Source organism: Hyperolius riggenbachi, chromosome 4 (genome assembly GCF_040937935.1).
Source record: "Hyperolius riggenbachi isolate aHypRig1 chromosome 4, aHypRig1.pri, whole genome shotgun sequence".
NCBI classification, from domain to species: Eukaryota; Metazoa; Chordata; class Amphibia; order Anura; family Hyperoliidae; genus Hyperolius; species Hyperolius riggenbachi.
The window spans coordinates 298,612,801-298,626,407 of NC_090649.1; the positions used below are offsets into that span (position 1 = coordinate 298,612,801).

Here is a 13,607-nt window from a genome sequence, read left to right on the forward strand (position 1 = left end):
TGCACTGCTCGGAGTCCCTTTAAGGGCAAAAATGCTTAAAATGTGTGTAAATCTACAAAGTATACACCTTTGCACCTGTAAAAAAAAAATCCTACTCCAAAGCCTGGTACATACATAATAATTTTGATTGGCCAATGATTAGCCAATTTTAACACCTCCATATAGTATGACAACTTACCTACTCAATCTGTTCATAGTATTCAAATTCTTTTGGTCTTCATACAATAAAGAGTTGTTCAAATTGGCAAATCATTGGGTAGTCAAAATTCAAGCTGTGACCAGACATTGTGGGAAGTAAATTGCAGATACATTTCCTTTTCCCTATACTCATGTCACCCTCTTGGGTTAAGGTTTGTGGGTTAAGGCACATGCCAAGCAAGTAGAGGTGTAAGTTTTCTGCAAACGTGCCACTATTTACAAGAAATCAGACCTATATACAGCTTGTATGACAGACAAAGGCAACTTTGAATGTGGTAAAGGGGGTAACTGATATCATGGTTCCCCCGCCTTATCTGACTGTTCTGACTACTGCAGCCTTACATAGTGTAAAACTTGAATCACTTCCAGTCTGCACCCATATTAATTGCAGTTCAAATAACTTCATCACTCTTGAAACTTATGAGCTTTTGATAGTCTGATGAGGAGTTAAGAAATCTGCCAGATTTGTATTGCAGTCTGTATCTTTTGGGAGGTTGCCCTCTGTTGCAGATAAGAGGGGAACTAATAAGAAATCTCCTACCAGGATGGAGAAGTCATACCTCTGAAAGTTGTCAATGGAACGGGCATCTCCACTGGTGGTTTCTCCCCTGTTCCTTTTAAAAGGTTCCAGTAATTTATGTCATGGTGCAAATCATCACAGGAACAGGAAATGAAGCCTCCCCAATGGGAATACAAACAGCAATAAAAACCTTACATGGGCTTTTACCTAACTACACAGTAAAACATACAGAAACATGTCTATAGGTAAACATTACATCTTCTTTCCAGTATTCTAAGAATAACTGTATTGTATTTTTTATTTTCTTATGAAGGTTACTGGTCCACAAGGATCCTTGAAAGATGAAGCAAAAAATTCCATTCAGAAAAGTTTCCGGGTTCATACTGATGCTAAAACACATTCACAGGATTTAAAAGGTAATACTTTTGGATATAACTGATAGAAGAGTAGTATAGTATAAGTATAAGAGTAGTATAAGTAGTAGTATAAGTAGTAGTAGTAGTATAACTAGTAAGAGTAGTATATAGGTAGTATATAAGTAGTAAGAGTAGTATAAGAGTAATTATAACTTTGATAAAACTTGTGATGAAACTTCACTATGCACACACATGTGTTAGGCATAAGCAACATGTTAGGATCTTAAAGCAAACCTCTGATTACTCAACTTAAATTGAACCTCCAGACTAAAAATCTACTCAGCAGCACTGAAAAGGCTTGGTGTTTCTTTAACAGTTTCACGGCATCAGAACTTTGTTTTTCTTACCAAAGCCTCATTTTTAGCTGCACAGAAGCTAAGCTCCACCCCATCAATGAGAACTGCCCGGGCATTTTTGCCCTGATGCTGTGCAAAGCATGATGGGATTTCTGATGTTGTTGTTCTCATTGCTTAGCAACTGGGAGGGGTGATCAGGACACAGGGCAGTTGCAACTGTGTCTCATGGTCCCTGTCACCTCCTTTCAACCAAAAAAGTGGCTGCCCTCATAAAATCACAAACATTTGCCTGTTCTTTTAAAACAGGATGGGTAAGAGATTATATTACCCATCTATTTTAATTAACATAACTAATGAAACTTAATAACAGTATGTTTGTTTAGGCTGGAGTTCCTCTTTAATGATGGCAATGGTGTTGATTTACTGGGAGGCTCAGGGGTTAGTTGGCCTCTGATGCTTCACCCTTATGTATATGAAATTACTAACCAAAGAAAACAGTGTCATCTGAACCGGGCCAGTACACACTTAAAAAGCCAGGAATTAAAAAAAAATGATAAAGATGAGACGTTCAAAGGAATAAATTAAAGCCTTGAAAAAGCAGTGGATTTAAAGTGCTTAGGCTTAAACATGTAAGCCATGTTTGCACTTAAAATGAACCTGAAGTGAACCTCGGGTAAAAAAAAAAAAGACATACGGTACTTACTGAAAAAGAAGGAAGCCTATGGATGCTGTAGAGGCTTCCCATGTCCTCCTCGCCACTGTCGCTGCTTGCCGGGACCCTCCAGAAAATCCAGGCTGCACTCCTCTTGAGGAATAAGTGTGGCCATGCTGCACCTATGTGAGCATAGCCACACATGTGCAGTAGCATAGATCTGCTCATGCTCAAGCATCTTCAGCTTACTACTCATTCACAGTCATGCTTTTGCAGGTGCAGTATGGTGCAGTATTTGTGCCTGAAGAGGAGTGAGGCCTTGATCTTCCAAGCCCTTGTTGTATTTCTTCCCCGCCATCCCTCCTTCTTTCCAGACCCCCAAAAAACATACTGTTAGCATCCCCCGCCTCTCAGTCCCCCTAATACTGATAGGGTGCCCCCATTCCTCCTTCCTTCCAGACCCCCCCCCCCTCAAAAATCATACTAATAGCATCCCCCAAAAAAATAAAATACTGACATGGTGCCCCCCATCCCTACCTTCCAGACCCCCCAAAAAACATACCGATAAGGTCCCTTTCAGTCCCCATCCACCCTACACATACTGATAGGGTACTTCTAATCCACCCCCCTTCCTTTTAGAGTAAAAAAAAACATGCTGTGATAGCACATCCTCTCATTCCACCTTCCTTCTACATCCCATAAACTTACATTCTTTCTATCTCAGTGAGATGCTTTCCTTTCCTTCTCTGAAATGGCAGTGGTGACTGAGCTAGGAAGGGAGGATGGCATAGAGTGGGACCGCGCTTTTAGGCCAAGAGCACGCTCCAATGTCAACTGACATGCCATCCAATTGTCCAGTCGGAGCTGCAATAACTGTGTGCGGCCAGCAGATGGCTGTAGAGAGCATTCCCAGAGAGCGACACACACAGGCCAGTGTTGCTCGGGGACCCCCCGATCATGAATTTGAGTAAATCTGGCCACGGCAGTAACTAAATCCGGATACGCAATGATCGTGATCCGGGTTTAAAACGGAATTCCGAATTCAACTCGGATTTTAGCCGTGATTGCATGTAGAATCCATGATAACTGATTTTTAACGTAATTAGCAAAGCCCCCATACATGCTAGAATTACCAAAATTGCATGGATTATAGAGGTGAGAAGTGGCTACAACGTAAACAAAAACGTTCAAAAAGAGCTTTTATTTTTTGATAAAATCGATTTTAAAGTTTCAAATGAAAAAAGTATTCATGAATAAAAACCTGCCAAAACCCGCCGACTTTAGCTGTTAATAGCAAAGCCCCCTTACATGCTAGAAACACCAACTTTGCCAGATATGCTAAGAAGAACAGTGGAAACAAGAGGAACATTTTTTATATATATAACATCTCTATAGCAGGGGTGCCCAATAGGTCGATCATGATCTACCGGTAGATCGCGACCGCCTATTTGGTAGATCGCAGCCTCTTGGCCGCCTCCCATTACATTTTGCAGCTGGCAGCTGTCCCATCAAATTCTGCTGCTGGCCGCTGGCCAATAGGAAGCAGGGGAGGAGAAAGGAGGCGCGGCTGAAGAGGCAAGGGGCGGTTCTGCCATGACGCGATGTCATGGCTGGGGGCGGCACCGGGCACAACACATACACGCATGCACGCACGCACGCCTCATTCAATCATGCTCCTTCAGCCGCCAACATGCGATGCCCTGCAGCTGAAAGATGGCAGACCAGACACCGCTGCTGGAGGGAGGTAAGTGATTAAGCATTGGCACTTGAGCACTCGAGCACCCATCCCTACCTACCTATGCTAAAGGCACCTATCCCTACCTACCTAGGCTAAAGGCACCTATCCCTACCTACCTATGCTAAAGGCACCTGTACCCAGCTACCTAGGCTGAAGGGATCTGTACCCAGCTACCTTTGCTGAAAGGACCTATACTTAGCTACCTATACTGCAGGCACTTGTACCTGGGGTTGTCCATGACTGGTGGTGGTGGGGGGGGGGGGGTCTGCAACACTTTAAATGTTGGTAGATCTCCTGGACTCTGCAAATTTTAAAGTAGCTCGCAAGCCGAGACAGAGTGGGCACCCCTGCTCTATAGGGTCCAGAGGCTTTCCTGTTCTAAGAAAATAGACCAACTTTCCTGTTCTTAGATGATAGATAAACTTTAAGCATGTCAAGATGCTTCAGAATGCCTTCTACTGCTTTTGCAATTATTTTTATAATACTTCTATTTAGACCACTTTCCCACAATCCTGGCCTAAGCAATAAATATGATGTGTCTGCATTTGTGTGCTAGCATGTGTCTGCGTGTGAAAGCACATACATAACAATAACAATATACTGTGCAAAAAAAAGCAGTTACATTACAGCTTTGTCACACGTGCAATCCATAAAGAACATGGGGTTACAGAAATGCACTCAAATAATTCCAGCGGGAACAAGCCATTACTCATACAGAATACCTCACTGGCATCATTCTCTACAGTGCTGGGATACCTCTGTGTCCTCAGACAAGCTTTATCCGGGATATCACACCCAGTTTACCATTTCACTAATTGGTAAACATTTTGATAACTTTATCCAACTAATTAAATATTTGATTTGGAAAGAAGCAAGTCTGTGCTAGAATAGCCAGCAAGACATTACAGAGAGTTAGACAGACCAAGGGGACCTGGATTTACATAATCCGCTTTACTATCATTGTGTCACAATTGCAAGGCTTGATTTATTTGGCACAAACCTCATTCCAATGATCCAGACTCTGTTGTATCGCCAAAGAAATCTAATTGAATGATCCAGGTACTTATTGCCCTATATTAATATTGTTGGGCAGGATTATATTGATAATCAGATACACACTTGATATATGAAATGTAAAGTGTTGTACTTGCATAATACAGTGCATTAGTTATTGCTATTAATTTACACCAATGTGTGACAAGCCAGAATATTAGGAAATAACACATTGAAAGATTATCATGGCTGGATGGCTTGTGGCCTGATGGGCTTCATGTTTGAATTCCCCCAAGCACTTAAATTCATTAACAGCACCAAAAGCTTAATCTCCTGTTTATATCCTGTTTATTTACTTCAACGTTGATGGCCTGCTTAGCTAACGGGAGTTTCCACTAATGGCTAATGAGAAAATATATCCCGGTTATTTCAGAGAATTCTTGGTATTATACATACATTAGAAAGCTTCTACCATGTCTCATTGATGGTCAGTTGTATATAATTCCCAAATTGAATTACACATCAGACCATTTATACAAAACTGATTACAGAACATCCACCATTTCAAACATGGTACCCATCTGTTTTGATGAGGGCAAATTATAAACTGATTCTTTTACTGTGTAAATCGATCTGTTCTATATAAGTGTACTGTATATCCAGAGACAGAGGTGAAACTGTACAGTATTGTAAGATTAAAATACTAATACATAATTATTTTAAACACATTCTCCATTTAGTATTTGAAAGGTATTGCAGTGCAGACATAATCTCTCATGTGACCAGTATTTTACATTCTCAAAAAAAATGGGCATTGTTAATTTTTACGTTGTACGTTGTACAGGTGGTGTTGATAATTGTAAGATTGTGCATCTTAGCCATACCACAATGTAGCTATCTAGACTAAATGGAACACAGCTGGGAACATCATACCTGGGAGTACTAGTTGATGATAAGTTAAGCAAACGATATCCAATGCCAAGCAGCAGCAGCCAAAGCAAATACAATTCTTGGATGTATATGATGAGAAATAAAATCACAAAATGCTAGTATACTACTGCCTTTGCATAGATCCCTTGCAAGGACTCATCTAGAATATGGGTTACCATTTTGGGCGCCACAGTATAGGAAGGACACTGAAGTTTAAGAATAATTTTAAAAAAATGTGCAGTTTCATTATTCAAGAAAATGAAAAAGTCTCTCTAACTACGAAGGGTTAGCTGAAACAGAGCTTAATTTAATTACTGTAACTTGGAAAACTTTGTGGCAAACCTAATTAACATGCATAAATACATTCAAGTCGAAGTCGTATATATACAGGAGAAGATGACATGGAGGTAAGGAGAATTCACCATCTGTGTAGAAAGTTTTTTTTTTTTTTTTTACAGTAATAGTGGTTAAAATGTAGACAATATTATCACAGGTCGTCGTTATGGTAAATTTTTTATTTCCTAAAAGGGCTTAAATACTTTTCTTACTCTGAAGAACATCCACAGATATGATTACTAGGAAGAGGATGGTGATACCTTTATGGAGTCAGAGAGATCATTTTTACCCTTTTGACTTTTCTTTTCTCTGGATGGAGGTAAATTGAGGTTGAGGAGGGATGGTGCTTGGGTGAATGCTTAGAGATGCTGTTCGGTACAAGTAAACAATGCTTACTATGTTAAGGCCCACTCCTAAAGTGACCCTTTGGTGAACCCATACACATGAATCCAGAGTTATTTCTAAACAGAGGTTTCTTAGTCTACTTTAGACTATTGATATCAATTTTATAGCAGTTTTTTTCAAGTAGCTGTATAGAGGAAAGGAGAGATATCAATGTAAAACATAAACACTCAGAAGCAGGACTCTGAAGCTGAAAGGTAACACTGCTGCCCAGCCACTTGCAATTTAGGAGAACTATAATTATATCTTACCAAATTTCTGAGTTGAACATTAAAGTCTAAGGGCTTTACTATAGATTTAGACCTCAAAAAACAGATAAAACTATGGCAGGGCTGTCCAACTCCAGTCCTTGAGGGCCATAGCCATGCCAGTATTTAGATGGACTCAGAAATGGAGAAATGTGTTCTATATTTCCTGATTCAGTCCCATCAATTCGAGCTGTGCCAAAAATGTGTAAGAATCTCAGCCCTTGAGAGCTGGAGTTGGACAGCCCTAAATTAGGGTATTGACCCAATAAAATCACATGACTTGCAACACATTGATTCCAGTGTTTGCTAACTACCGTATATCACACCCAGGTTAGGTTTATACTTTCTACTTTCTTCATCTAACTTTTTTTGTGCTTGCTGCCCATGTGACTTCTTCCTTTAATGTACAGAAGCTCCACCTAATATACCGCATGCCCCTTTCTGTGTGCAGCCCCATGTGCTGTAACTCTCACTTTTATTATAAAGGATTCACCAGTTATATGTGCTAAACCCCCATATACAACAATCTACATATTATGGACAGCCCCTCTTCCATATGCAGCTTTTCTTGTGTAATTACCCTCTCTATCATGTGCAGCTTTCCTATTCCATTTGTATTCTATTATGTCATGTCTTTCAGTTGTATATGCTTCCCCTCCCACTCATACAGTATCCACAAATGATATGGTACATGAGACTCTTGCATAAATCTGGCCCTGGTTGTGAATGAAGAATGTATTTATCACCATGGGGTTGAAGATTGAAATAAATGGATAGTAAATCATATTTTGTTACCTGGATCTCCACTGCAGCAAGATTGATGAGAAATGTAAAGTACTATACCCCTACATGGCTGCTTATTTTCCTGCGTAATGAAAAACTAATCTAAGGTTGCAAGTGGAGGCACAACAATCATCATCAGAATTTTAACATTTCTTTGCTTTATGCAACCAAGCTATAAACCTTGTTCGGACGTAGGTTCTTTTTCGTTAGTTGCTCAGCCAATAGAGAAAAGAAGCTTTGTGTCTCTCCTTTGTTTGCCACTTTGGTCTTTCACAACAAAAACTTCTTATGTTCTAATAAACATCTAAAGTAATACATATAGCAATTTCATTTAATTCAGCTGTGAACAGGTTAAATGGAAGAATCCTTCACAAAGTCATATTAGCAGAAAACATACATCTTACAGAAAACTAATCTTGCAAGAGATGAATGTTGCTGATGGAGCCTGTTAGTCTTTGCTTTTTTAATTTATATGTAAATGTCATTTTAGTGTGGCTGGACTCCACACCCACATGATTTATTCCAGAGAGTCATAGGACAGGTGCATTGAAGTAAAGACTCCTGTTAAAAACTGTGCTACATAACAAGAGGCTACGTGCCAATCTGATTCAAAAGTAGTGCGCTGCTTTACCAAGCTATTTTGAATCTGTCTTTTATACCCAGCGCCATGCTGTGTGACAGTGACTCCTGCCTGGCCCTGCACATAGATTTTCAGGACATCGATCTAAGTTAGAGCAAGTCGTGTGGGATGTCAAAGGCAGGGATGCTCAGCAGAGCTCGAATATTCGAGTAGCTCGAATATTCAAGCTCTTTTTCAGCTATTCGAGGTCGAATACCGAGCTCGAATAGCTGCAGCTATTCGAATGGGCTATTCGAGTGAACTCGAATAGCCCACTCACTATTCGCGCTATTCAAGCAAACAGCGCTATTCGAGCTCGAATACCGAGCTCGAATAGCGTCATAGCCCAGATTGATGTCCTTAGAGCCAATCAGAGGGCTCCCAGGCCCTCTGACGGCAGCCAATCACAGAGGGGGACCCTGGCCAGCCCCTACCCCATAAAAATAGGGGCCGCCATGTTCGGTTTTTCCGTCCTTGCCTGACTTGTACAGAGAGAGATCTGCTCCTTTGTGCTTTGGCTTAGCAAGTGCTCTATTGTGGTCAATCACTTAGCGTTTTTGCTCACATACACCTGCTATATACACCTATATTGTTGTTAGCTAGATAGAGATTGTATTTTAGTTAGTAGCTTGTGTGTTACATAGAGACAGCTGCTGCTGCAGGCAAGCTTACACAGCTTTAGGCCTCAGGGCCTTGCCTGTGTGGGCAGCTGTCCTCCTGTCCTCTGTTAGTTTATTTCTCATCTATACCAGTGTTTCTGCTGTGTATTCTACCCTGTCTTGTCCTTTACTTACTGAGTGATTATTGTATTTTGTAGTTATACTACTGTACTAGGGACACTCACTGTTACTGTTCATAGCTCCTGCGTGTGTGTGTGCGTGCACTGTCTGTAGTGTACACAGTACACAGTATTCCCTTCTACTGAATCATCTGATTAGTTACTACTGAATCTGATTATTGTATTTTCTAGTTGTACTTACTGTACTAGGGACACTCAGTCACTGTTCATAGGCTAGCTCCTGCGTGTGTGTGTGTGTGTGCGTGCACTGTCTGTAGTGTACACACACTCTATTTCCTTCTACTGAATCTGATTACTACTGATTATTGTATTTTCTAGTTAGTGTACTAGGGGACACACTCACTGTTCACTGTTCACACTTACTGATTACTGATTATTGTATTTTGTATTTGTACTGTACTAGTAATCACTTAGCGATCTAATCACTAAGTGATTTGTGTCACCTCACCCACCAACCCACTCCATTAAAGTACCCCACTTTTTCACCCGCCCTTTTAAAAAACTTTTTTGTTTACGCCCAAAACATCTAAGATGTCTGGAAGTGGCAGCCAGCGCGGTTTGGGCAAGGGGAAGGGCAGCAAGGGAATCAGGAGGAGAGGGAGCAGCATTGTGGCAAGCCGTGCCACCATGCACAGTTCCGCAGCAGCAGCAGCTGCGTCAGTGGCTAACATTCCGCCTATAGCCACTGGCCGTGGATGCCTTGGGCGCCCAGCAGGAGCATCTGCAACTCACGCTGCAGAGACACAGCAGCAGCAGCGTGTAGTACCTGCTCCTATCTTCCTCCAGCCGGGTCGGAAACGTCCCATTGAGGAAAAGGATGCAGCCACTGTGGTGCATCTGATGACGGAGGATGAGCAGCCCGCCATCAGCTCTGCATCCGAGGCCTCCACCCTCACCACCACCACCACCCCTGTTCGCAGCAGCCGCCCAGCAGGGCCTGAGGAGGAGGCCAGTTCACCGTCAGTTGGCGATCTGTCATTCAGCAGTCTTTTGACCCCAGGCATCATGAGTCAATTGTCTGCTGTTGTTGGCGATTTTGAGGAGGAGATGCTGATGGGCACTTTGGGGGAGGAGGGATTGGACAGCAAGACTGTGGCGACAGTCAAGCAGCCCATCCATGCATCAGGAGAGGAGTTTGGGGGGTCATCATCCCAGCAGGACATGTTTCAGGAGGGGGATGATGATGATGATGATGACAAGGTGACAAAGACTGGGTGCCACCACCAGCACCTGGGGATGTCATCATCAGCAGCTCTGAGAAGGAGGAGGAGGATGCGTTTGTGGGCCTTGCAAGGAGGCGCATCATTGCAAGCATTGGCAGCAGTAGGCAGGTCCCACAGCCTGCTGGTGTCTCAGGCTCAGCAGCAGCAGCAGCATCTGCCAGTACCACCACCAGCCGCACCCAAGCCCCCCCCCAACCACCACAGGGAGACAGGCAGCAGCGGCTCCAGGCCGTAGGGGGGGTTTCTTGTCACCAATCTGGCAATTTTTCACCATGCCCACAGTTTACAGCAAGTACGCCCAGGGCCGGATTTGTACTTCTTACCGCCCAAGGCCGACTATTACCAGCCGCCCCAACCAAAACCGTATCCTACCACCTCTCTCCACACACACATCCACCCAAACATTTTTGGGCCGCTGGTGTCCTCTATTGCGGTTAGTGCCGAGGTCTCCATGGCTATATGAAGTGAATCAATCACGTCACACGGAGATGGGCGTGGTGGGAGCCGTCCACCACACTCACATTGTCAAAAGTGGCTCACAATTGGACATTGGGTGGGGTCAGCAACACGTAAAAGTGAGTCCTGTACCCACTGCTGTCTCCAGGGTAACAGCGCTGGCCAATCAATAATTAAGAAATGGGTACTGTGATAGGCTGCTTTCTGTATTCTGTACTATTTGCAGGTGCTGCCCCTGGTCCTTTCATCCCCACACCAAGTGCATGAGACCCGGCCTTCTGTAACTGCCTACAGCTGCTGCTATGTCGTTGGACAAGGCCTGGCTTTTTGCTAGTGACACACTGTTCACAAACGTTTGGTTAACGGACTGCAGCTGCCTGTAGCACAGCACTGGCAGATGCCAGCTGGTACTAATAGTGCAGTTATCCTGACCCCTTTCATTTGTTTGGACACTTGCAAATAATGCCCTGAAAATAATGCCCACTGTCTGCAGGCCGCCCCTTGTTTATCTGGTGCCCTAGGCCATGGCCTATGTGGCCTTGCCAGAAATCCGGCCATGAGTACGCCACTTGCAACCACTGTCAGCGGAAGTTGAGCAGAGGTGCAGACCCCTTAAAGTTCAGCACCAGCTCTCTCATCAACCGTCTTGCTGCTAAACATTACCACCAGCATGAGGAGTTCCAGAGGCTGAAGGCATCTGGTGCTGGCAGTGGCACCACACCCATCACTGCACAGCCTTCAGCAGCAGCAGCAGCAACAGCAGCCACCCTTCCTCCTGCTCCTCCAGCACCACCAGCAGGAGTGCAGAAACGCACTGCTCCTCCCCCCTCTGCAACTCCTGCCGCCGACACTGAGGCCTGTTCTGGCAGCCAGTCCTCAGTGGCCTCCTCTGCTGTCTCCGCTGATTCCCGTGCTAGCAAAAGGCGACGCCAGAGCCTTTTGAGCGAGTCCTTCCAGGGGGTGGTTAGGGCTCTGCCTCCCAGCAGCCGTCGCGTGCGGCAGCTGAACGGCTTGCTGGCACGGGCCATTTGCTCCCAACTCCTGCCGTACACGCTCGTGCAGGAGGGGAGCGACATGCGTGCGCTGCTTGCTTGTGCAGCCCCAGACAGGCAGCTCCCCAGCAGACACTTCTTTGCCCGCCAGGTCATGCCTGCACTGCACGGCTTTGTCATGGCCAATGTGGAGCGAGGGCTGGAGCACGCGGTTGGTGAAAGGGTCCACATCACCATGGACTCCTGGAGCAGCCGCTTCGGGACAGGCCGCTACCTGTCCTTCACTGTCCACTGGGTCAGCTTGGTGGAAGGGGGTGAGGATGGGAGAGCAGCAGCGGGCACAGCAGCAGCAGCAACACAGTGGGTGGTGCCACCCCGCAGGGTCAGGGGAACTGCAGCAGGTTCCTCCGATCCTCTGCCATCCTCCGGCACACCTGGCCAAACCCCCCGCCTCAGCAGCAGCGTGAAGCCATGCCACTGCCAAGCGCTGCTGCAGTTGGTCAGCCTTGGGAAGACCAGACTGACGGCAACCCATGTGTTGGACAAACTCCAGGAGCAGGAGAGGATTTGGCTGACCCCCAGAGGCCTCAGAGTCGGAGAGGTGGTGGCCGACAATGGGGCCAAACTGGTTGCCGCAATCGACAGGGGAAACCTGACCCACATCCCCTGTCTTGCCCACGTGCTGAACCTGGTGGTGCAGAAGTTCTTGCGCACCTACCAGGGGATGGGCAAACTGCTGGAAACGGCAAGGAATGTTGTGCGTCACTTCCGGCGCTCGCCTGCAGCCTCTGCGAGCCTGGAAGACGTGCAAAAGGAGCTGGAGCAGCCACGCCATCGGCTGATCCTTGACGTTCCAACTCACTGGAACTCCACCCTGGCGATGTTGGAGTGTCTGGTTGAACAGAAGCACGCTGTCAACCAGTACCTTGCCCTGGCCACTGTGTCCGCCGCTCAGAAAAGGGACAAGACCAGCAACATCCCATCCATCGTCCCCGATGATGACTGGGGGCACATGCAGCAGGTGTGCTTAGTGCTGGCTCCCTTTCTGCAGGCCACCAACATGGTGAGCAGGGATCATGCTATGGTGTGCGAGTGGGTGCCCCTGGTTTGTCTGCTGAACAGGGCCCTCGATGCTTTGCTGGAACAGGGAGCGGCAGCCTTGGCCCAGCAGGAGCGGCATGCAGCTGCACAGTCCACCTCTGAGGGGGAGGAGGAGGAGGACTTGGTGGAGGTCCCTGACCTTGCTGCTGATGAGGGGGATCAGCACAGTGCAGCTGAGTTGGTGCGGGGGTGGAGAGAGGATGAGGCGGCAGAGGAGGAGGATGAGGACAGCACTGCCGTCGATGTGCCAGCACACGTGGCCCGCCTCTTCCCAATGGCAGCGCACATGCTGACGTGCCTGCGCAGGGACCCCAGGGTGATCCAGATGAAGCAGAGGGAGGACATCTAGATCAGCATGATGTTGGACCCGCGCCTCAAGGGGAAGTTGAGCCAGTTCCTGCCTCCTACAGGAGGAGACCCAGCGCAACAAATAAGGAGCTTGCAGCAGGCCCTTGTTGAGCGCTTGGAGGAAGCCTTCCCCCAGCCTTCCACCCCCACTGTCCAGCCAGCACAGAGGCAGCAGCAGGTGCCTGCATCCAGCAGCAAGCACCCCACAGACCTGCTGTCTCTCAGCAACGAGCTCTACAGGACTGTAGAGGCTCCAGCAGTGACTAGAGAGGAGGAGCATGCAGCAGCATCCTCCTCCGGTCACAGCCAGCGCCTGACCCGCATGGTGGCTGACTACATGGGGTCCTACAGCGGGCTTGACAGCGATGCCCCTGTTGATCCCATGGAGTATTGGGTCAAGCGCCTGGAGATCTGGAGCGAGCTGGCACAGTACGCCCTGGAAGTGCTGTCCTGTCCCCTTTCCAGCGTGCTGTCCGAGCGCTGCTTCAGTGCAGCTGGTGGCGTGGTCACCGAGAAACGCTCACGTCTGTCTCACAAATCTGTGGACAGACTGACGT

General features: G+C 46.2%; 1 protein-coding gene across 12 annotated transcripts in view; it reads left to right on the forward strand.

Annotated features, from left to right (window-relative positions):
* The window catches only part of LAMA2 (laminin subunit alpha 2), a 1,150,433-nt gene that overhangs the window by 920,789 nt on the left and 216,037 nt on the right, over positions 1-13,607 (forward strand). For all 12 annotated transcript variants that reach the window (XM_068231524.1, XM_068231529.1, XM_068231525.1 and 9 more), the window contains one exon: positions 1,032-1,134. In XM_068231524.1, coding sequence (XP_068087625.1) covers positions 1,032-1,134 — 103 coding nt within the window. The remainder of the gene's footprint in view (positions 1-1,031; positions 1,135-13,607) is intronic.